The sequence below is a fragment of the Ammospiza nelsoni genome, chromosome 3, assembly GCF_027579445.1.
Source record: "Ammospiza nelsoni isolate bAmmNel1 chromosome 3, bAmmNel1.pri, whole genome shotgun sequence".
NCBI lineage: Eukaryota > Metazoa > Chordata > Aves > Passeriformes > Passerellidae > Ammospiza > Ammospiza nelsoni.
Genome location: NC_080635.1, coordinates 39,594,754 through 39,617,317, shown reverse-complemented (window position 1 = coordinate 39,617,317; position 22,564 = coordinate 39,594,754). Strand labels below are relative to the sequence as shown.

The window sequence follows — 22,564 nt, the reverse complement described above, 5'->3', positions numbered from 1 at the left end:
ATTACTGCCCATTGCTAAAAGAAAGGAGCTGCTCCAAATTATGGAAAACCTACAGATGGTCAATGGAAAGAAGAAGTGTGCTCCTACAAAAGGGAGAAAAATTCAGGAAATGTTTGCTGGCATTTCATTTTATTTTGCTGATTGAATGGATGCCCTCAAAACATGTAGTCAAAACAGAGGATCTGTCTCAGTCTTCCTCAGTGCTGCAAAATGGGTGACTCTTCTGAACACAGTTCTCTACTGCTCAGTGTAGCTAGCTTGCTTCCATTCCAGACTGAATGGCTGTGGATGCAGGGTTGGGATTTGTATTTTCAGTCTGGTTCTGTTCTCCTCTCTTTCTGACTCCCAGTCTCTTCCTTTCAACATGTAGCTTTGATGAGAAAGAATTGATATCTACTTGATGCTTTTCAAATGAGTTTCAGCTTTAACATATAAAATTAGGGAAACAAAAGTGAAGAAAAATATTTGAAAAGGAGACTGTTGGAACAGGACTTGTATTTAATTTCTGAAAGAACAAAACTTCTCAAACCTTTGAAACAAACAAAAAAATTTTAGGACTTAAATTTTATTTTAATATATTGAGAAATAAGGTTGTGCCCTAAAGTATTTACCTGTGTGATGTATAATTGTCCTGTCCAGGGAGGATTTCACAGAAAAGCCTATCATATTCACTACGTTTTCTCTTCTGAAGAAGTAATATTTTGCTGCCCAATCAAGTTCAAAATACAGCAGTGGATGAATTAGTAGTATTCTATGCTGAGGCATCACAGATAATGTTTTTTCCTTTGGCTATAATTGTACAATTGTTAATAACCATTGAATTGAGATTGAAAGTGACTATTGTGATATTCTGAATTATAATGTACTGTTTAAACAATAGTTCTATCGCTGTCGGACTTTCTAAAATTAAAAAAGAAATTCAAAAGTTTTTTGAAAGACAATATGCCTCTGTTTTTCCTAATGTCAGATTAAGGCTGAGAATAATAATTACATTGCTCAGCACACAACTGTAGAAATACATATTTCTGCCTGTTTCCATGTAGTGGATGTGCTTACATTTTTATACATAAGTCAGAGACATTGACCTTCTTTTCCTCACCCCACAGGTACTGCAAAACTAGAACATTAGTACCTCTTTCCTGATATACCCAAGAAATTATCAAAACATGGAACTTAAAAAGAAAGTCAAATTGCAGCAGGAGAAAAAATGGGATGAAGGAAAATTGCCTTTTTATGAGGGAAAAATTCATTTATTTAGGACTTAACAAAATATTGTTTGGTGAGAAGTGAAGAAACTGTGAGATGTCAATTTCTGTCTGTGAGTCTACACTGGCAGAAAAACTCTACAAATATTGGAAAAATAAAATTTTCTGCTTCTCACAATGTCAATATGGAGCAGCTCTATTTAATCATGTTTATTTCTTTTGCATCCTTTATTTAAAAATCCCTGAATTTTCTGTTTTGATTGCAAATCATGTTTTCAAATTGTCCATTAGATGCGGAGTTGTACTATATTTCAAGTTCAATAAGCAATTGGAAGAAACCACTTCAAGCTTCTGGGAGCAGGGAAGGTCGTGCAATTGTATTGACTGAGCTGGGTAGCATGACTTATGTTCTCAAATTTAACAGATTAAACCAAGAGCATTGTCAGGCATCCACGCTCCTCTGTCCTTGCCAAACTTGAGTGACTCTTCATGTCATTCCATTAGTCATCCACGGTGCGAGTCAATCCTAGCAACAAGGGTAAATCAAAGACCATATTTTCTCCTCTGCTGGTTGTTTTTCCTGTTCCTATGTCTTGTCTCTGACCAAATTATTTTCTTCCTAGCTTTGAACTTGAGAAGCTGTGCCGATTTACTATGTCTGTGAAGAAGAACTATCGCCGCGTGCCCTACCACAACTGGAAGCATGCAGTTACTGTTGCCCATTGCATGTATGCCATACTGCAGAACAACCAGGGGCTTTTCACTGATCTGGAGGTAAATGACATAATGGTATCAGTTACCACACCTCATCAGAGCTGTCAGTTGTTGTTCAAGTACCTTTTCTGTGCTAAAGTTTATTTGTCAACTCGGACGGGGTGTATGTAAAGGTCTTCATGGAGGAATGGACGTGAGTAAAGAGTTTGAGGGAAGATGATTACTCAGATTCCTAAACCTAGTCATGTTTTTCAGGAGTGCCCCTTAAAAAGCAGAAGCTGATTTGCTATAAATCCATGTCTATGTTTTGGGGTTCTCCCCGCCCACTTTCCACCACATTAACTGTCAGATCTGTCCCTCTGTGAGGGAGGGAAACCCTGGATCATGAATCCTGTGAGGTCTGGGAGATTTCCTGAATAGGAGGACAGGGGCTGCAGAGCCAGCTGACATATGTGAGTAAAGGAGAAGAGCCAAACTCTAAACTGATCACTAAGTGGAAAAGATAACTAGTAAAATGGAAGGCTTAGAATGTTAATACACAGTATGGACAACTGTCCCTTGTTTTTCTTCTGAATTATGGTATAACATGGAGTACTGTCTCTAATTAATGTTGCATGAAACTTCTGACTTGGAGAACTTTTTTTCAATTGTGTATAACTCTGCCAAATATTATCCATTTGGGCTGTAATTTTCCAGGCTCTGTTAACTTCCTCAAGGTGATTCATTTGGGGAAATCCCAGGCACAACTGTTTGGCTCTTTTTAAAGAGATATGCTAGTAGAAATCAAAGTTTTGGGCAGTGTATAAGAGTAAAATGAAACTTGGTGAGCTTTCATTTGAAAAGGTCTAGTTCATCCTGCTGTAAAGCAGAGACTTGAAAATTGACACTGAAATGCAAAAGTGGCATATGCCAGGCATATGCTGGAATTTGGCCAAGCTATACCAGTCTGAAAATGAAATCAGTATTTCTTTAACAAAAAAAACCCCAAAACTGTGGAGTACAGCCTCAGAGAATTTTTAAAGCTCTGACAACATTCAATACTAACCAAGTAGTAAGCCCCATCTCTTTGGAGGTGGAGAGTAAGAAAGAAAGGGAGAGCAAAAGAGACAACTGTTAAGAGAGATGGAAGAAGTCTTTTTTCCCTGCAAAGTCTTTTCTCCAGCCAGCCTTCATCTGTTTGAGTGTCTTATCCCCACTCTATGTTCCAGCTTTTTTCAGCAGTCTCCTTTCTTGCTGCTGGAGATGAATCCAACAAGAATACAGGAAACTGCTGAAAGAAAGTTTGGGTATCTAGGGATGGGCTGACCTCAGGTGAGGGATGCTGACGTGAACCTCAGTAGGTTTAGAGATGGGAAGATAAAACACTGTAAAGGAGACACTGATCGGGAGAAAAATAGAGAAAAATGCAATGGTTAAGGATTTGGGATCCAAACAGGTACCAAAATAGGTAAAAGGACAAGAGCACTGTTGTTGGGCATTGTATAATCCTGAAGGACTGAGACAAGAATGATTTCTTGAGACATGGAGACTGAGACAAGCTGTTACTGCACGACATCAGGTGTTAGAGGTGTGTGTTATGCTCCTAAGAGTTCCTCCTCTGTTGAGGATCTGTGTGGACGTGTGTTGCTGCATCACCTGGGGGTTTTTATATGCTTTTTAAAAGTACACTTCACAAGATGCATTTTGAGTGAGATGAAAACATCTCACTCAAAATGTCTCAAAATCAGAATTACAGTTAGCATTGCTACAGCCTTATTTCTGCACATGGTGTATTTCTGTGATAGAATTTCTAATTGCATCATTGCTATTTTTCCACAGACTCATGGGTCTCTTCATGTAGTATCCAGGTTGGATGTTGTGCACTTAATAGATGGCTAATTAATACTCTTTTTCTGCTTAATTTTGTAGCTTTATTCTTGTTTACTGAACACTCACCAGAAACAGTTATAAGATATTGGGTCTCTGAAGAAATTTTCATGATACTTCATGAAAACAGTGACAGTCATAAACATTAATGAATTTTTTTTCCAAACACATAAGCTGTGTGAAAATCTTTTGAAAAAGAGATTTCAGGGACTCTATTTTATCAGGATATTAAGGATTAATTATATGAAAAAGCCACTGATTGTCTTTATTTGTTTACAGTTTCATTTTCCAGCATTGTCCATGACTCATGTTAGTAACTTCCTAGGAAAAAGCCCTACTAGGAGATTTGGTTAACATCTCTAGGAGTGTTGCAGAGCAGATCTGGCATTGAACTTCAGTGCACCTGTTTTGACCAGCAGATCATACATTTTGTATGTTTCTTCTCCCTCAATACCTGTTCTTTTTATTGTTTTAATAAACATGGTAAGGATTCCGTGGATAACCAGATGGTTTAAAATGCAGATTTCTTCTGAAATACAGTCCATCCAATAGTATGTAACTGTCTGACAACGATTTTTAAATGCATGATCTAATTACAGTTGGGCCAAGAATTTTAATTCAGCATGTCCTTACTGTCTTTGTTTCTCTCATTTTTGAGGATATTCCTACATGAGCTGTTTGAAGGCTGTGTTAGCATACTGCAGCTTCTACAGTATTTTGGGTAGAGAGTGACATCTAGGGGCAAGAAATACATCTTGCCTTTCATGCTTGTGTCCATTTTTTTTGTAGCGAAAGGGTCTTTTAGTTGCATGCCTGTGTCACGACCTGGATCACAGAGGTTACAGCAACAGCTATCTTCAAAAATTTGATCACCCCTTAGCTGCTCTCTACTCCACATCAACGATGGAGCAGCACCACTTCTCACAGACTGTGTCCATCCTGCAGGTAGGATTTTTGAAATTGTGTGTTCTGTGCATTAGTGTCCAGTGGTGGAAGGAGGAGTCACATCGTTGCCAAATAAATAGATTCTGCTGAAGCATGCTTGGTTTAATTTCTCTATTACAGTACTCATTTAGATGAGTAGAAGATTTATTACAGCAAGCCAGGTTTCACAACTAGCAACCCAAGGATTCAAGAATAGTGCAAAACAGAGCTTTTTCAAAATCTTGAACTTATAAAAATATTTTTTATTTGAAGGTCTTTACTTATGGCTTGCCTTTGAAGCTTTTTGCTTCTGGTCTCTGGAGGCTTTTCCTATGACCATGTGGAATAGTAACTTGGAAAATGAAAAATAATTTTCTCTGATACATATATTTTTTGTCATAATGTATTTCAACAAAGTCTTCAACCATCCTGAAATTTTGAATAAAAACTGAAGTACTGGCAAAACTTTGTGTGAGAAACTTGAAAACCCGCTGTAATAAATTCTGTGAACATTGACTGTGTGGCATGAAAGGGGACATGTTAATTTTTCATGCATGAAAATTGTAAACTTATTTCATTACATCATTCTGTGCTTATTTGTTACTTGCCAATTTGAAATTAAAAAAAAACAAAACAGTGTCAGGTAATATTCTGTGAAAGAGAATTCCTACTACGAGGTAGAGTTCCAAGTATGAGGTCATGTGTCTTTATGTTTAATGAAGAAAAACCTGCAAGAAAACATGAACATACTCATTTGGGAAGATACAGGTGTGCTACTGACACACACATGAGTGAAATTTTTATAATTCTCAATTAGAAGAGTGAGAACTCTTAGCTGTGAAACCACTGCAAGACCGTAACATATTTGTGCTCACTAGTTTTAGTTTTCCATGAATACTCAAATTACAGCCTAACCTTGCTACTGTGCCACTGATTAGCTGTTAATCTTCCTTTCTTTCTGGTTTTTCAGGGTAAGATATTTTCTTAAATACATAATCACCTATTAGGAAAAATACATATTCTATCTTGTATTCAGAATCACATCTTATGATTATGGTTTTAGGTATCATATGCATTTAATCACAGAATGGAAGCTTTATCTCTGAATACTCCTTCATGTAGGAGGGTGTAATTGAATCCTTCACTGGTGGTATGGCATTAGATGTTTGGTGTTCATTCTTTGTGTGAATATGTGAGCATGTTCCTCAGTCATTAACACTTCACTGTCCCAACCATTTTGCATTTTTTCTGGCAGAAATGTTGTAATCTATGAAAATCCCATTTGCCATGAAGGCAGGGAACCCTTTTGCTTCCCTGGCACTTGTACATTTGCCGTCAATGGGAGTGAGGGAACAGGGATAGGCGGCCAGGGCTGTAGAGTGGATTCATGGCACCAGCTGCTGAAAGCACCCATGGCTGATAATTAGCAGCAAAGGCAGGCCAGAGCAGCCTTCTGGACTTGCTGGATTTTGTTTGAATGAAAAAGTTTTATTGAACTCGTGGACTGATGGAAATAAAGCCAAATCAACCACCATGGTCTTTAGGGTTTATCTGAGTTTTAATTTTACATTAGTAACCTGCAGTACTTTTAACTGCTTGAAACTTTAGAGCTGCTTTGCTCATCCACCTGCAGTTTGAGTGTACACCATACTTAGGACACGGGATTCAAGTCACTAGCTGTGGCTCAGCAGGCAAAGAACAAAATCTTCGGGGTTGTACTTTGTATGTACTACTCAGAAGGCTAAGTGACACAAACTCATAAGTGTCAGCTTCTGTCAGCACTTTATAGAATCAGTACTCTTTGAGTACTCTGAAAGAAGTTGTCACAGTGGTCTTTCTGAGAGTGCAGCTTCTAAAGCCCAAGACTAGAATGCTGAATAATTTAAATATTAGGACAAATAGCCAGGAATTAAACAACAAGGCTGGGGAGTCAAGGATCCGCAAAACCCTAAATTGTGGGAACTAGCAGTAGTAATTTTTTGGTCCCAAAGTGCTGATGATGGACTAAAATGTTCAGAATTTTTTTTTTTTAATGTAATGTTCTATGACTTAGAAATCTGTCAAAGGAGCATAGATAGATTGTATTTTCTATTCATTATTCACAATAAATCTACTTGTCTAAGTAAAAGTACTGGAAAATGATGTTTATGTTCCGGATGGTGAGAGAAACCAAGCTTATTTGTACTGCAGAGGATTTATTTTGAGCAAATTATGTAAATGCTTGACGAAAGTCAGGGAAACTTTTTGAGCTTCAGCCCAAATGCCAATTAAATGTCAAAACACCTCTGCATTTGATATATTTTAATGATTTTTTTTTCTGAATGTGCCTACCTTGACATGGCTAGCTCATTCTTTCTTTTTGTCTGCTTCCTTTCAACAGTAGGAAGACTTTTGATAAGTGTTTTTCCAAATCTTGGAGACAGTAGATAGTCTTGACTTTTCAAAATGTGATATAGCTTCATGAGTGATCACAATGCGTGCATATTGTCAGTTAAACGCACAGTAATACCTTGTGGAAATTGAAAAGTGATGGCAGTGGTGCATCACCAGAGCCTCCATAGCAGAAACCATTATCTTTAGTTTGAGTCATTCAACTTAAGGTTGAACAAAGCAGCTTTTCCCTCTAAATGTTCATATACATTACAATAATTAACTTTATATAGGAAATTATGTCAGTGAATGCAGCGATTTCAGGACCATTTCATTTGGAACATTAAAACAAAAAATGAAAATGAAAAACAAAATAATTTTGAAAACAAAGTGATTTTGTATTTTTAACTTGAGTGTTCCTTTATCCATGTATCAAAACTATGCTTAAGTGAATCAGGTACTCAGTTTACCAACTTGACTGTGCAGACTTTGGATCAGAACTGAGTCACACATTTCCAAGTTAACACCGTCTGGAAGTGTAGTGTCTATAGTGATTTTAAATCAAATATAAAGATTTCAATAATTTTTCTCTAGTAATACTTTGAGGCTTCAGAAGGAGCAGTCCCAAAAACAAATTGGTGGCTTAGTCATAGTTTTTTTTCATGACAATGTTTACAAAAGAAGAATAAAAATGGGAATTTCAGGCTATTAACATTTGAATTTGCAACAAAAGTTGTCATTGGGCTGTAAAACCGTTGTAACCTGTCTGAAGCAAAGACTGAAATCATCTCAGAATTAGAGCTTGTGCTTTTTATTGGTTTTTTACTTTTTCATAGCTGGAAGGGCACAATGTCTTCTCCAATCTGAGCTCCAGCGAATATGAGCAAGTTCTTGAGATCATCCGGAAAGCCATCATCGCCACAGACCTTGCCCTGTATTTTGGAAACAGAAAGCAACTTGAAGAGCTGCATCAGACAGGAGCATTAAACCTTAAGAACCAAACACACAGGTAAAGCACCAAACCAGTAGTAGATCCCTATGGAATTAGTCTGGAAAGACCAGCAGTGTGTAAAATTATACATAAGTAACAGTAATTGCCATTGCTTTATATTTGCATTAGCCTTTACATGGCTGATGACTTCTTTATCTTAACTTAGGGGAAGTGCACTTTGCATTTATTGATTGATTATACTGTGTATTTCTGTATTTCCTCTGGTATATTTGTCTGTACAATGTATAGACAGTTTTAATGACTGCCATCACACTGGCATGCGGGTTGGCAAGCTCTATGCTTTTTCACATGGAATAGGCATTATTAACAAAGATGGAGGTGTCATTGAGGGCCATCTCAATTTCTCCACTGGGTGAAAACAAGTGACTTTAAATTAAATTGCTGGTTTTCTTTATAAAACTTAGATTCACAAAACATAGATTTGTGCTATAAAATTTGTTAAATAGGATTTTTTTAATGTGTGTGCCTTGTTCTAATAATTTTGTTCAGTTCCCGATGTTGTCCAGTTACACTGTGAACAGGTTTGTCAGCATATAGAACAGAATTATGTATTGGGTTCTTGTTCTGTCAGAGTTTGAATTCATTCCAACAAACCAATGACAGCGCCTTGAGACAGACTCAGAAATACTCTCCTCTTTTTAGGAGCTTTTTTCTCCTCTCTTTAAAGAACAAAGAAATGCAGCTATAAGATATGTCATATTTCTTTTTATACACTTGTACTGTATATTTAGAGAATTATAGAGGGGCAAGTGAATGTTTTAACAGGCAAGCATCCTGTGCTCTGGTCTATGGATGTGATTGTGTAGAGGATGGTCAATGAACTCTGCAAACATTGTAGGGAATACAACAAGGTATACAGTGAACAGTCTGTGCTGTGCCTTATCAAAGAATCAAACAAATGAGGAAGAAACAATAGGTGGGAGAAAATTCATAGAAGGGCAAATAAAAACTTTGCAGAGCAATCATTAATTCTTTACAAAACCTATAATTTAATGTTTTTTTATTCTATTTTAGAGATAGAGTGATTGGCCTGATGATGACAGCTTGTGATCTGTGTTCTGTAACAAAGTTGTGGCCAGTTACCAGACTGACAGCCAATGATATATATGCAGAGTTCTGGGCTGAGGTATGTGTGATTCTTTTGTTTACTCTCCTTATAAACAGAAGCATCCATGAAGGAAAAACCCAACTGTAAGTATTTTTCAATCAACATCTTGGTGTGCTTGTTTTGAAGAGACTTCACTGGCGCATGTGTGTATTCTTTGCTTACTCTGAAGTTATTTAAAGAGCTGAGTTAGCTACCTAATTTTCAGGCAGTGTTTTTTCTCTCTCTTCAAAATAATGTAGAAAGTACGTCCTAACATAAAGTGATCAAGCAATAGAACATAGAAGAAGTCACTCACTGTATTTTTTGTAGAAATGCAAAATATGAAACCAGCTTCCAGGTCAGCTGCCTTGAAACATACTTATAAAGCTATAGTGTGAGGACAGAAAATGCTAAAGTAAATATGGAAACCATTAAATTTTTAGGTCTTCTCCGTGAGCCAGCTAAACAAGAATGTCTCAGAGAGAGCTGGGTCTTCAATACATCGAAAGTTGCTCTGCAATTACTATGTACTGAGACTTGAAACAAGGAATTAGGTTGTAGTAATGTAATCATGTTCATAAATAAATATGCAGTCTCTCACATGTCATATGCAGATGTGTAAATATCCTAATTGTTTAATTTTTAAGTGGAAGTGACTTCTCTGGGGATAAGGAATAAATTGCACCTAGTGGAGTTATGCAACTTTTGGAGATACAGCTGTATTGTCAGGACTGCTGTTGCACATGTGTATGATAAAGTGTTTTTCTGTCTTTTGTGTGCCCTGTGGAATCTTGCAGTGTTCAGTGGGCTTATTTCTGGTTTACACAGGCATGAAATAGACACCAGGCCTGTGAAGTTGGTGTAGCATGCATTTAGTGTGGAGATTGTTACCCTGCCTGATGCATGTTCATTATGAAATTCCAGGTGTGAGCTGCTTGTTCGGTGTATTTCGTTTTCACTTGTTCTTGTTCTCTTAATTGTAAACAGCTCAGACTGCAACAAAATTTTTGAAAAATGCTGACTGTGTAAGTCCAAAGATCTAGTTCAGCACTCACTTTCTGAAAGGCCTGCACTGGAAAGTGCGTGTCCTTATGAGTGGTAGAATGGAGGTATAATGTTGACATGCCTCACTGATTACATACTCAACTTTTTTGCTTATCAACTTGCTTTCGAATGCAAATCTTGTGAACTCAGTGGAGAAGGAAGGATAAAACTGATTTTCCATACTCAAAAATAGTAAAGATGGAATTATGGACATAATTGTGCCTGTCCAGATGTTAATTTTTTGTAACCCAAGGATGAGGTGATAAAGATAGATGTTGATATATATATATGTGTGTATATACATATATATATATATATATATATATATATAAAGAAAAAAATCACAAAGAGAGTACACTGTAAATTCATCTGGTTTACTCAGCTTTTCCTTGGATGGGTGAGTTGTGTTCTACTGGTCATTGTATTATGGTGCTTTCAACAGATATTTTGAAAGATGAAGCTAACTGAGCAGATAGAGCAGAATGGAATGATTTCTTTTGGTTTAGTCTTCCAGTTTCTTTTTATTATGGAGGCACACTTGCAAATAAGGAAAATGTGTGTACACTGACTTACAGAATCCGCTGTTTGCATTATCACTTAGGTGAATGTACAAAATGAGCCTCTCCTTGTGCATTTTTCTGAGATTGCCTCAGAGTGATACCACACATTATTTTAAATTCTGGATTTTTAGATTGACATAGAATAGAAGATGGAAATAAATTCAGGTCTCAATCATGTTGTTTTTGTTTTCTTAATCTCTCTCTCTCTCTCTCTCTCTACTTTTCTCCAGGGTGATGAAATGAAGAAAACAGGTATTCAACCTATTCCTATGATGGACAGAGATAAGAAAGATGAAGTCCCTCAGGGTCAGGTATGAACTCTCTCAGTAAAATGGTACTTGTTTATACATAGAACTTGTATGGAAGAAAGCATTTCATATATTAGTGAATATTGCTTTTGAAACTGGGTTATTCACACTGCTGAATTTGATGTTATTTTTAAAGTAGCAGTGGAAAACTTTTTTTCTGATTTTGGTTAAATGACAATGTGTTCTTCACTGTCATCACTTTTTCCTTTCTTTGTACTTGTAGCTCTAGCTATGACCACAATCACCTTGAATTTTTACAAGTGTCAATAATGCTTTTTATCTTAGTAAGTGGTTGTTTCAGCCCTTAGCTAGTGTCCCAAGAAGGGTAAGAATGATGGTGAAGGGCTTGGAGGGGAAGCCTCATGAAAGGCAGCTGAGATCACTTGGTCTCTTCAGCCTGGAGAAGAGGAGACTGAGGGGAGACCTCACAGCAGTCACAACTTCCTCATGAGGGGAAGGGGGAGAGAATGATCCAGCCCTGATCTTTTCTTTGAAATGACCGGGCAGGGCACAAGGGAGTGGCCTGAATTTGCATCAAGGAGGTTAAGGTGGGATATTAGGAAAAGGTTCTGTACACAGAGGGTGGTTGGGCACTGGAGCAGGCTCCCCAAGGAAGTGGTCACAGCACCAGCCTGACAGAGTTCAAGAAATATTTGGACAATGGTGTGACTCTTGGGGATGGGCCTATGCAGAGCTGGACTCAATGGTCCTTGAGGGTCCCTTCCAACTCATCACGTCCTTTGATTCTGTGATTTTCATTGAGCCAGAAGGTCTACAGGGTGACTGCATCTAATGTCCTGTTCTAGTTGTTGACAATTACAGAGTAATCTTTTTCCACTGAAATAAAATAGTTCCCCTTAAAAATTAGCAAACAAGAAGAAAAGAAAAAATCCAAAACAAATGGGAAGAAAATGAGGCAGTATATGAAATAGTGTGGATGAGCAGACATCCCATCTGTATGTAGCCTTGCCTTAAAGCCAGCTGCAGTTTCTTTCTATTGGTTGCACTGTAAGTACTTCATCCCTGTAAGTACTTCATCTGGCTTCACAGCTCAGAAAATGTATCTTATTTTTATTTAAAGTACACAGAAGACTTGGTTACATAGCAGTATGGGATGAATCTTTGTGTTGATGAAAACAAGAGTTGCTCTTCCATTTCTGAATAAGGATCAACGTTTGGACTATTAAAAAAAGAGATATTATAAAATGCTTTGGTCATGGTATAATACATAGTATTTCACTAAAAGGCACTTAAAAATTCCATCCAAAGAGGGGCTCATAGTACACTATTGCAACTATCAAGAGTCTGGGATAAGTGAGGGATGTTATAATGATTCTGAATGCAATCTGTGATCCTTGATAATATATAAGTAACATTTTCTAAAAATTTCATAATGTCATGACAATTCAGCTGTGATATCGTAGCTGTCACAGGCCCCTATGTCTCTGAGTCAGATATCATTAAAAATGTGCTCATTGAGTTTTCCCTTTTTCCCTAAATGTGATAATGGTAAAAATGTATTATTGAACTGCGTACATGATCATTGATCATACTGCACACCATTCACAAGTGTGCAAAGCCCACAGCATTTTAGTATATTGAGCTATGCAAGCATATCCTGCAGGACATCAGAACAATCCATAATCTGACCATGTTTTGTGAATGCTGCACAACCTTCCTTTTTTAAAAAATAAAATCATCACATGAATAATGTTTGCAGAAATGTCTCTAACATCTCCACCTACTTCCTGCTGCTACTGACACCAAACAGGTAGACATATCCTGAACAAAGAAGTGAATCAATTGAATAATAAAAGGTTCTGTAGAAAACCTTACCTGAAGCAGCCATATCAGTCATAAAAGAAAGGCATGTAAGAAGCTTGTAATTACCAAAGATTTCACTGTTGCTGCTTATTTTAAAGCATTTGGATGTTAAAGGGTGATGCAGAAGTGTGAATAACTAATACAAGTAGTAATTAAGTGAAGAGCTTTGAGCTGTTAGCTTCCAGTATTGTAGTTTGGCAAAACTTAAGCTATTTTTTTTAATTTCTTGTTTTTCATAGATTGGGTTCTACAATGCTGTAGCCATCCCATGTTACACCACCCTTGCACAGATCTTTCCTCCAACTGGGCCACTACTCCGAGCATGCAGGTGAGTAAATGTGCATAGCTGATACCTTGGTCAAGGACAACGCAAGAGTGCTTTGCAAGTTTGTCTGGAAATACAGATTTTTAATTTTAGAATTTGCATGAATATTAACAGGGATACACATCATCTCACATCGATGTGTTCAGAAACCGAGAGGTGATAACTGCTGTCAGGGACTATCTAGTGTAGATCTACAGACACAGCTGATTAAAATGTGTTAGATGCCAAAAGCATTTAGAGAGAAACAGTTCAGTGTTTGTGCATCCCTGTCTGCTCTGGCTCCGTGTAATTTCCCTCTGTCCTTTTTACTTCAGCATGGTTCCCACAATAAAGATTGGCCAGTATTCTCTTTACTTAAAAAATGTGTTTGGCACGTGGATTTATTTCATATAATGTAATTTCTATTAAAAACCAGAAAAAGAAATATCTAGAAAATATTCAGCAGTTGATAGCAAAGGAGTGGTAACACTCAGGTATGGGAGAAGCAGATGTAACTTTCTCCTATAACACAGTGGGTGTGGAGCTTGGGTTGTTCTGGAAAAGAGGCAAGAGTCCTTTATGTGTTGGCTGCTTCTCCACTGGAATGATGGTGGATTGCTTTGTAGGTAGTTCTGTCCAGTAATTATATCCTGGGCGTTAGCAATCTTTCCTGACAAAAAGTTTGCTGAAACCAATGAATGCTTCATGAAAATTTTCAGGTTAATCCATATTTTCTAGAAAACCCCAGTTGTTTCATAAAATGTCTGCCATCTCTAGTTGTATCGAGTGGTTAAAGGTCTGTTTTTCTATGCTCTTACTAGTATTCTCTCATTTTTTTTGTTATGTTGTGGTCCCTAAATTCTATCTTACATTGAACTTTTTCTTTGTCCTGTATGACCTCCTTTTGTGGATCTTGTGGACTAAATTATTTGTTAAGTAACTGACAAATGCCTTGAATTAATGTAGTAGTTAGCAAAACATTTTCATTCACATACAAGCACTTTTTCATATAGCTGAGAGAAGAATATGTAGGTCTGTGTCATTGTTAGAGAGGACCACCTTATGAAAACAGTGAGTATCTAGGAGCCATCATTAGTAGTCATCTACCACTAAGGTACCTTTGCTGGCATGGCTATGCAACCCTTAGATGGATGTGGAAGGAATATTCAGGAGGATTGGAAACTATACCTCTGTAGTTTTTATGTGAATGGGGCTACAGCTGGAATTTTGTTTAGTGCCTATGCTTTAAGGAGAGTAGATAAAGACATGAACAAACCAGAGAATGTAAAGAGCTGAAGGAATTATTTGAGATCTTAGTAGAGAGACTAAATAATGCATTTGGTTTATCCAAGAAAATTATAGACTCTCAAAATGGTTTGGGTTAGAAGATGCCTTGGAAGAGATCATCTAGTTCAGTCTCCCCTCTGTGGGAATGGACATCTTCTGCTAGAGCAGGGCCCAGAGCTTCATCCAACCTGGCCTTGAACACTTACAGGGATATGTCATCCACAGCTTCTCTCAGCAAGTGGGTGCCTCACCACCCTCTAAGTGAAAACTTGATCAAAATCAAATTTTTATAACACTTAATGGAAGCTGGGCCTTAGAGAGGCTAGGTGGAGTGTTTCAAACTGCACAGTATCTTTCACAGGAGCAGCAATCTTGGAAGATAAATATCTTTGGATTTCTGGCCATGTGGATATCCCAATGAGGCTTATTTGCAAAATTGGCCTGTTTTACTTGGTGGTTCATCTTTTAGAACTCAGATGAGGATATTTGAAGTTGAATCGTGGATATCAAACACCCGTGTAAGCACTGCTCTGGAAAAAGGGTCTCCCTAATTCTGAAGGTCAAGCATGAATGTCTTTTCAAGAGTTGGTTTCTCTGTAGAAGGTGTGATGTCTGAAGTAGAAGCAGACTCCTGGCAGAGATTATATGATTGTTTTTATATTCCAGAAATTATGTTTGTTGTTTGTAATTCAAATTGTTATAATGGTACTTCTGAAAGCTACGCTGCCACAGTCTCCACACTGGACAGAGCTCTGGACAGATGGCTCCCTGTCTTGCTGTTGTGCATTGTTTAGTTTAGATTGTGCTAATGCAAAACTGAAACATAGATGAGTAGATAAAGCCTCTGCAGGACTAAAGAGCTTCTTGAAAATCAACACCCTGGCATAAAGTCTTCTGAGGAGCAGTTTGGTAGTTTTGTCTTAGCCTTGAAATTATCCTCTGCTTTTTATTTGAAGAGAATGAAGAGGAAGTTTGAGGGTTAAGACTCGGAGACGGAGAACATGAAGTCAGAACACAGATATAACTTCAGGTGCATAGGCAGAAAAAAAAATTGATGTTATTGCAGGGTCTAGAATATTCCAGAATGTTTCAAATCACTGATTTTGCTCTACATTTTTGTTTTTCCTTTATTTTTGATGGGTAACTGTTATTTGGTGTGTTACAGAGTGAAACAGCCTCTTTTTTTTTTTGCTGTTGTTTCCTGAGTTGCTGACTGAACCAATTTTTATATCACCTCTTCACCAGCAGGGCTCATTCATGAACACAATATTTAAGCTGCTGTGTCCTTGTGTTCTTTGAAACTCAGACACCAGCTGCAAATAATAGCAGCAAAGGCAGCCAAGGCAGCATGTCAGCATCAAGGCTTTTATTTTTAGAACCTCTGGGCATTTATTACAGATATTAGGAGCCAGGGCTTCATTGGGAGCTCAAAGGCAAATGAATCATATTATCAATACCTTACCAAAAGAAGAAAAAAAGAATTCAGCACTGGTTTTCCATTAAGTAAGGTAGTCTAGAAGGTTTTCATGTCTGGTAATTTATTCCATATTTTTAAATGTTTTCCTTGTCATCCTGTGTAGATCAAAGCTATTAGACCACCTGTGTTACATGTATTAGCCATGTACTCAGTAGGTCTACAAAAGTGTAAATACATGGTAGTGTATTTATTTGGAGGATGAAGTGATTTTTTTCCCCCCTTTCTTTCAGATCATATAATTTGAAACTATTTTGCTTGTGCTTTTGGGTCTCTCAATTCTTAATGAAATCTATAATTTTAAAATATTTTGGCTGCAATTCTCATTACTTTCCCAGGTCCAGGAAGGGGACAGAAATAGTGATGCTTCATTTTTTCTCATACTTAGTGCCTGATTATATTAACTGAGGCTCAATGTCATATTAATGCTGGCTTCATAAGTTGCAGTTGGCCTGAAGCACTGGCAGAGCATTTTCCTGCAGAAAATGGTGCAGGGGTTACCCTAGAGGGCACCAGCCTTCTTTGGTAGACTTCAGCAGATCATGCCTTCCACTACCCCCAGAAAGTGCAACATTTTCTCCTCTTGCTTATATGCTGTGCTTTCAGATTATTTGCTGTTTTAGCAAATGTTTTGACACAGCTGTGACATAAAAATCAGAAGAGCTCTGCCACATAAATTCCGATGTAATATCACGGTGTGACATACCATAGGACACCTTTTAGTACTGTTGCCATCCCGTTAGTTTACCAAAGGCATCTAAGAACTGTTGCTTTAGTAACTAGGGATCTGACAGGATGAAGGTGAAACATTTGGGTTTGCTGTCTTTCTGTATGTGTTTGAAGACTGAATGTTGAGATTTGGCCATTGGTTGCAAGGCCTATCATCAACACAGACTTCCCAATCACTAGAGTGGTACTGGTGCACAGCAAGTAAGACTATGGGTTTGTACCCCCTTCAGATCATTAGAACATTACCAGCTTCATTTCTCATCATTTTGTGGCTTATGAACAGAATTGTGAATTTAAGGATTGGCCAGGCTGTGAGGCACTAAAATACATTTATATCTCAAAGAAGGGGTACCCTTTAAATGTAGTAGACTGCTAATATGATTATCACAGTAGTAGTTGAAAATTTATACTATGATCCTGGTATGCAACATTTTATATACTGTCAGGCAGCCCTTTTGCAGGAGTTTCAGAAAGCTTAATCTATCTAATCTATCTGCTCCTGTGCTTCAGAGTGCTGTTTCAGAGACTCTGCAGTCTTGTGTCTCTTGGGTCACAGCTGGGCTTTCCTGCAGCCATGAGGGCTATAAATTTGTCCTGGAAGCAGGTGGTAACCTCTCACTTCAGGGCTTGCTTTGGGGAAGGAAGATGTACTGTAGGCTAGGATAGAGTTGACATGGATATGAGTCGTATAGAATTACCGAATGGGATAGCTGAAGCTGAAGGTTGAAATAATGTGTCGATGATAAAAGCTTGATGACATACAGGTACTAATATAAATGTACTTACATAAATATAAATCTCAAAGTATAGTACAGCAGACATTATTGTGAGGAAGAAGTAAATCCCAGTTAATTTATGAGCAGTATCTTACCTTCAATTTTTTGCATCTCCAGGGACAATCTTAACCAATGGGAGAAAGTAACGAGAGGTGAGGAAGCCTCTATATGGATTTCTTCTCAATCCCTTGCTCCTGGGACCTCAGATTCTCTTCCTGTGAAGATTGATGACTGAACAGCAGCAACAGATTGCTTTAACCTGAAAAGCACCCCTTCTTGTTTTGGGGATTGTTTTTTGTTTTGTTTCATTTTTATTTGAAAAAGAAAAAAAAAAAAAAGGAAAAAGGAAAGCTGCAAAATGCTAAGAAGTAGACCTGCCTGGGAAGGTAACACCCATGGAGTTACCTCAGCTAAATGACTCTGGCAGCCAATCTCCTGACCTACACCAGTGACACAACGTAAGCAGAGGGAAAATGACAACCCAGATGTTTGGAGTCAGCTATCAAAAGAGAACTTACAACTTGTGAATATAAAAGACTGGCCTTATATCATGGGCTAAATTGCTGAGGCCTTAATTTAAAACTGATGGGGGTGGGGGGGAATCTTATGGGGTACTTCTAAATTGTATCTTTCTAGTAAGGGTTTCAATGGTACTTTTATTATACCGTACTGTGGCTGGCTTTAACACCAGTGTCACTTGGGAGTTCTTGGCTATAAATAGAACAATATACCCATTGCTATTGTGAATGTTTATGTGTGATCTACTTGTAATCAGTTTGAACTCCAGCAGAATCCTTGGAGACTATAATTTATGCTTAGGTTACAGTGAATTCTCTTGCTGCAAACTAAAGGAAAACCAACATTCAGGTTAAAGTTTTAAAGTACTTCATTAAGCATCATGATGCCAGTTGTCTGTCACTCACAAGGGAAATATTGATAGAACTAGTGATGGTGCTTTGTTCTTTAGGATGTTTTAAAAAACTAGGCAACTCCTTCCTTAAAACAATGGAAGTACTGGTTAATTATCCCCAATATAAGAGGGAATTTCAGGTTGGAGTTTTTGTATCCATAGTGACAGAAATATTGGATTAAATTTAAATGTGACAGCAAAGATTTCCTTGCCTAGCTCACAGTTAAGTAAAGTCATCATTTTTATTTCTACCTGCTGAGCTGTATCTTAAAAGGTATTGGAGACATATCTGAAGTATGCTACCTGCTGGGAAGAAAAGGCTTGTCAGAAAAGTCAGGTCTGATGAGAGGGATTGTGGTACCATCACAATAAATCAAAAATGTTTTTTGTATCGACTAGCTTTTGTGTTGCACAGTAACACTGCATGTCTTCAACTGCTTTTTTCCCCCCATCCCAAGATGAGTGAAATTAGGAAACTTCTCCATTTGTCTGGTTTTTTCCCCTAGTTAGAGAAATTTCAAAGTTTAGAAATGCCTTTCTTAGTGAAAGAATAGCTGACTGAAGAAAAGTACACTAAATGGTGTGTTTACAGTTCTGTGCTGACTTAGGCCTCAGCCTTACAAACTTATGCACAGACTTACATGTAATGCCACTCTTATAAATTTAGTGCAATTGTACAGAATATGTTTCACAACACTTAATTTGCCTTTGTCTTTCTCTTAGAAGTAATGAGAAAAAAAAATCTTCATAGTGATCCACACAGTAGGTGAAAACACAGTCTTTGCATACCTTTCACATACAGCCTATAGTGCATTATATGCTTTTTCACAGATAATGCACTCTTGCAGAGGTTCCGTGATAACATGGCCATTGTGTAACTGCAACACAGTTGCAACAGTAGTGACCTGAAGACAGAACACAGCTGTTCTTTTTCCATCTACTGTCTTTTGGGCTCTATTGCTCTAATAGGCATGCCAGCTTTTGGGTTTCATGTGAACAACTTGGCCTCTTGAGTTTTGCCTTCTGTTATGGTCGAGCACATGCCAGTATCTGTTTATGTGTACAGTGCGTGATCCGTAGTCGCATAATGTATAAATGCACCTAAGCCTTTGCTGTACATAGAGATCCCACAGGCTGAGAATTCAGTATGAAGTTATCTTATTTGTGTGATGCATGTTACCTAGCAACAGCCCCATAATTTATTTTTTTGTTTTTTAGCTTGCCTTACTAATTCTAAGTGCAGAAATTCTTTGGTAATCACAGCAAACTGGTTTGGAATTGGAAAAAAGCAAAAACAAAAGAAGGAAGACATGGCAGGAAACAATTACAGCAAAGTAGAACGAAAAACATGTCATGCTGTGTCCTCTACTTTACTCTGTAGCCATTCTGTTTCAGCTAAATAATGCAGATGCACCCTTTTGTCCAATAAGAGTACTTTTGAGACAAAATCCACCATTCCTAATTTACATGGAAATTATCTAAATCTATGATGACTACAGAAATGCTCATTGAAATTCAGATACCTCAGCACCTCAGCAACTGGATGGAATATTTTTCTTTGCAGGCTAAGTATGTTTACTTAAGCATATTTGCATTAAATATATTTGCCATTATTTTCCCTTTTCCCCCCCCCCCTTTCCATTTAAAAATGCTGATTTAAAAGCACTGCAAAAGTATTCCATATCACACTAGATCTGTGTGTATGGAAAGCTTTCCACTCATCTTTTACTCACTGACAGTAAAGATAACTTCACTAGTTCTGTTTCCTGCCATTAAAAATGTTTGGCAGTATCACACGCTGTTATGTTTTGAAGTTTGTAAGTACTGATAGAGGACATGTTTCCCTGGCAGATTTATCAAATTGGCACTAACTTGTTTTATTAACGTCACAAGTGAATCAGCAACTGTTTCTATCATACAACTATCCAAACCACATAAAATATGTTTGCTATAATATAATTTCTGTTAGAATTTTTAAAAATTGGCTCCAGTGGCTGTGATTTGGTTTGATTTCCCGGTGTGTAAAAGGAGAAAGGTAATGACAAAATATTACTCCTTGTTATGACTTAGACCAAAAACATAGTCATGATGAGCTGATTTATTTAAGCAAATGTAGTCTGTCTTAACATTTACAGAATACAGATTTGTATGTGTAAGTATTTTGAAAAAAAATACTTGTACCTGCACTTCCAAAGTCAAATCCACCAAAAGTTAGAACTTTGGAGCTGCATTTGAATTTGATGAATCAAACACATCTTGAGATTTAACTATTCAAAGTTCTGGACTCAAACTCGCAGTTTATTAAGACATCTAGGTTTGTAAGACATCTGACTCATTAAGTTAAATTATCTAAAGTCACTCCTCCTTGCATTTTTATCCTACTAAAACTCATCTTGCCCAAAAGAATGTATAAAAAGCTTAACAGATCATTCCTTTCCTAGAAGTCTTAGATTTTATGTTCTTAGAATTGCATTTTTCTTGGTAATAATTCCAGCTGCTTTTCCCTCCTATGTCTAGTAAAGGTAAAAACACTGTTTGAAGCTGTAACTGAGCATTTCTAGTGTATTATGAAAATGTGCCTGAAAGGTATGCACTAAGTGAGAAAAATAGTTGATGTAGCATGATGCTCATCTGAGATGTTGCATATTTTATTACAGCATGGCAAATTCCATTGTTACAATTAATTTATTAATTTTGCATGATCCTACAACACTCTACTGTAATGATTCGACTCATGGCAGTAATTTTTTTTCTGTAAGTAATCATTAGAGAAATGAAACAGGGTTTTTTAGCTGGAGTATATGATCAATCATATTGAATTGGAGAGGACATGCAGAGTGGAATTCATCTTTTTATGTATCACTGATTTTTTTCCTGTGTAAACTTAAAACAGTGTGATCAGTTTGCTGTGACTGCACTTAGAGCATATAGTGTTAAAATTGTAGGAGTAGCAAAAAGCACTGTTCATGTTAAAAAATAGAGATTATTAGATGCTCAAATCAATCATGACCCTCTTGAAATAATGCATTTGCCTCAAACACTGTGATATTGGACCAGTTCTGTGAAGTGGAACAATTAATTTATTAATTCGAAACACAAAAAAGGCTTTCTGCACACTACTACAAAGAAGTTAATGTTCAAACTTTAGGTTCTATATCCCAATCTAGCAAAGGCACATCATAACTTTTGTTTGCTTTCTGACCAAAAACTGTGCTCGATTGTAATACGGGTGTATACTCTGTCAAATAAACCTAAAATAATGGACTGCTTTCTAGGGTAGATCAAACTGATTTGTAGAGTAGTTTCATAAATATTCCAAATTCAGGTTGGGCTGTAATGTGGAGAAGACAGAACTTCAAGGTAACAACATTCAACTTTACTACATTTAGTGAGCTGAAAAATTTGTTTTATATATATATATATTTACACACACACACATATATATATATATGATACATATAAACTATCTTTGTAAAAATAAGCAAGTGCAATAATTTAAAGAGGTCTTAACTTTGCATTTATAAATTATAAATACTGTACATGGTGTGTAATTTTTTTCATGTATTCATTTGCAGTCTTTGTATTTAAAAAACAAACCTAAACCTTTACTATTACGTTTGTACAATAGAACAGTAAGCATTTATTATGATATAGTTAAGTTGTAAATAAATTCACAAACCAAACAGCCAGTACATATGCATATATGGGTGTCCTATTGTGAAACCTGTTTTTGCTTTTACTGCTGGCTTTAGCACAGCAAGACGACTTCTGTGGATATGTAATTATACATATAAATATATGTATGATACATAAAATATATTTAGAAATGTTCATAATTTTAATGGATATATCTATACATATACTTTGATGTGAATATTACTGAATACAGAGTTTTTTAATATTATTTTTCATGTTTATTTTTGCTATTATTGGGAGTACAAGTGAGGGATGGGAATGTGTGTGCATATATGTGTGTTTACACCACAAGTAAAACACAGCACAAAGTGATTCAAAGTACGATGTAGTCTTTTGCATAGGCAGTGCTTGTTGTTTCCTGTATTTGCAGTTTCCTGCATAAGGTATGTTTTCCCAACATAAGATTTTTTTAAAATATAGTTATATCACCTATTGCAGGTTCACTTTGTCACAAACTGCAAAGACATCTCCTTT

At 36.9% G+C, this 22,564-nt stretch overlaps 1 protein-coding gene across 1 annotated transcript in view; it reads left to right on the top strand.

Moving 5' to 3' along the window:
- Positions 1 to 22,298, top strand: part of PDE10A (phosphodiesterase 10A) — a 166,276-nt gene extending 143,978 nt beyond the window's left edge. The window contains exons 16-22 of the mRNA XM_059467800.1: positions 1,829 to 1,979; positions 4,575 to 4,730; positions 7,916 to 8,088; positions 9,106 to 9,217; positions 11,013 to 11,093; positions 13,154 to 13,242; positions 17,602 to 22,298. Of these exons, the coding sequence (XP_059323783.1) occupies positions 1,829 to 1,979; positions 4,575 to 4,730; positions 7,916 to 8,088; positions 9,106 to 9,217; positions 11,013 to 11,093; positions 13,154 to 13,242; positions 17,602 to 17,719 (880 nt within the window). The 3' untranslated portion in view covers positions 17,720 to 22,298. The remainder of the gene's footprint in view (positions 1 to 1,828; positions 1,980 to 4,574; positions 4,731 to 7,915; positions 8,089 to 9,105; positions 9,218 to 11,012; positions 11,094 to 13,153; positions 13,243 to 17,601) is intronic.
- The last annotated feature ends 266 nt before the right edge of the window (positions 22,299 to 22,564 follow it).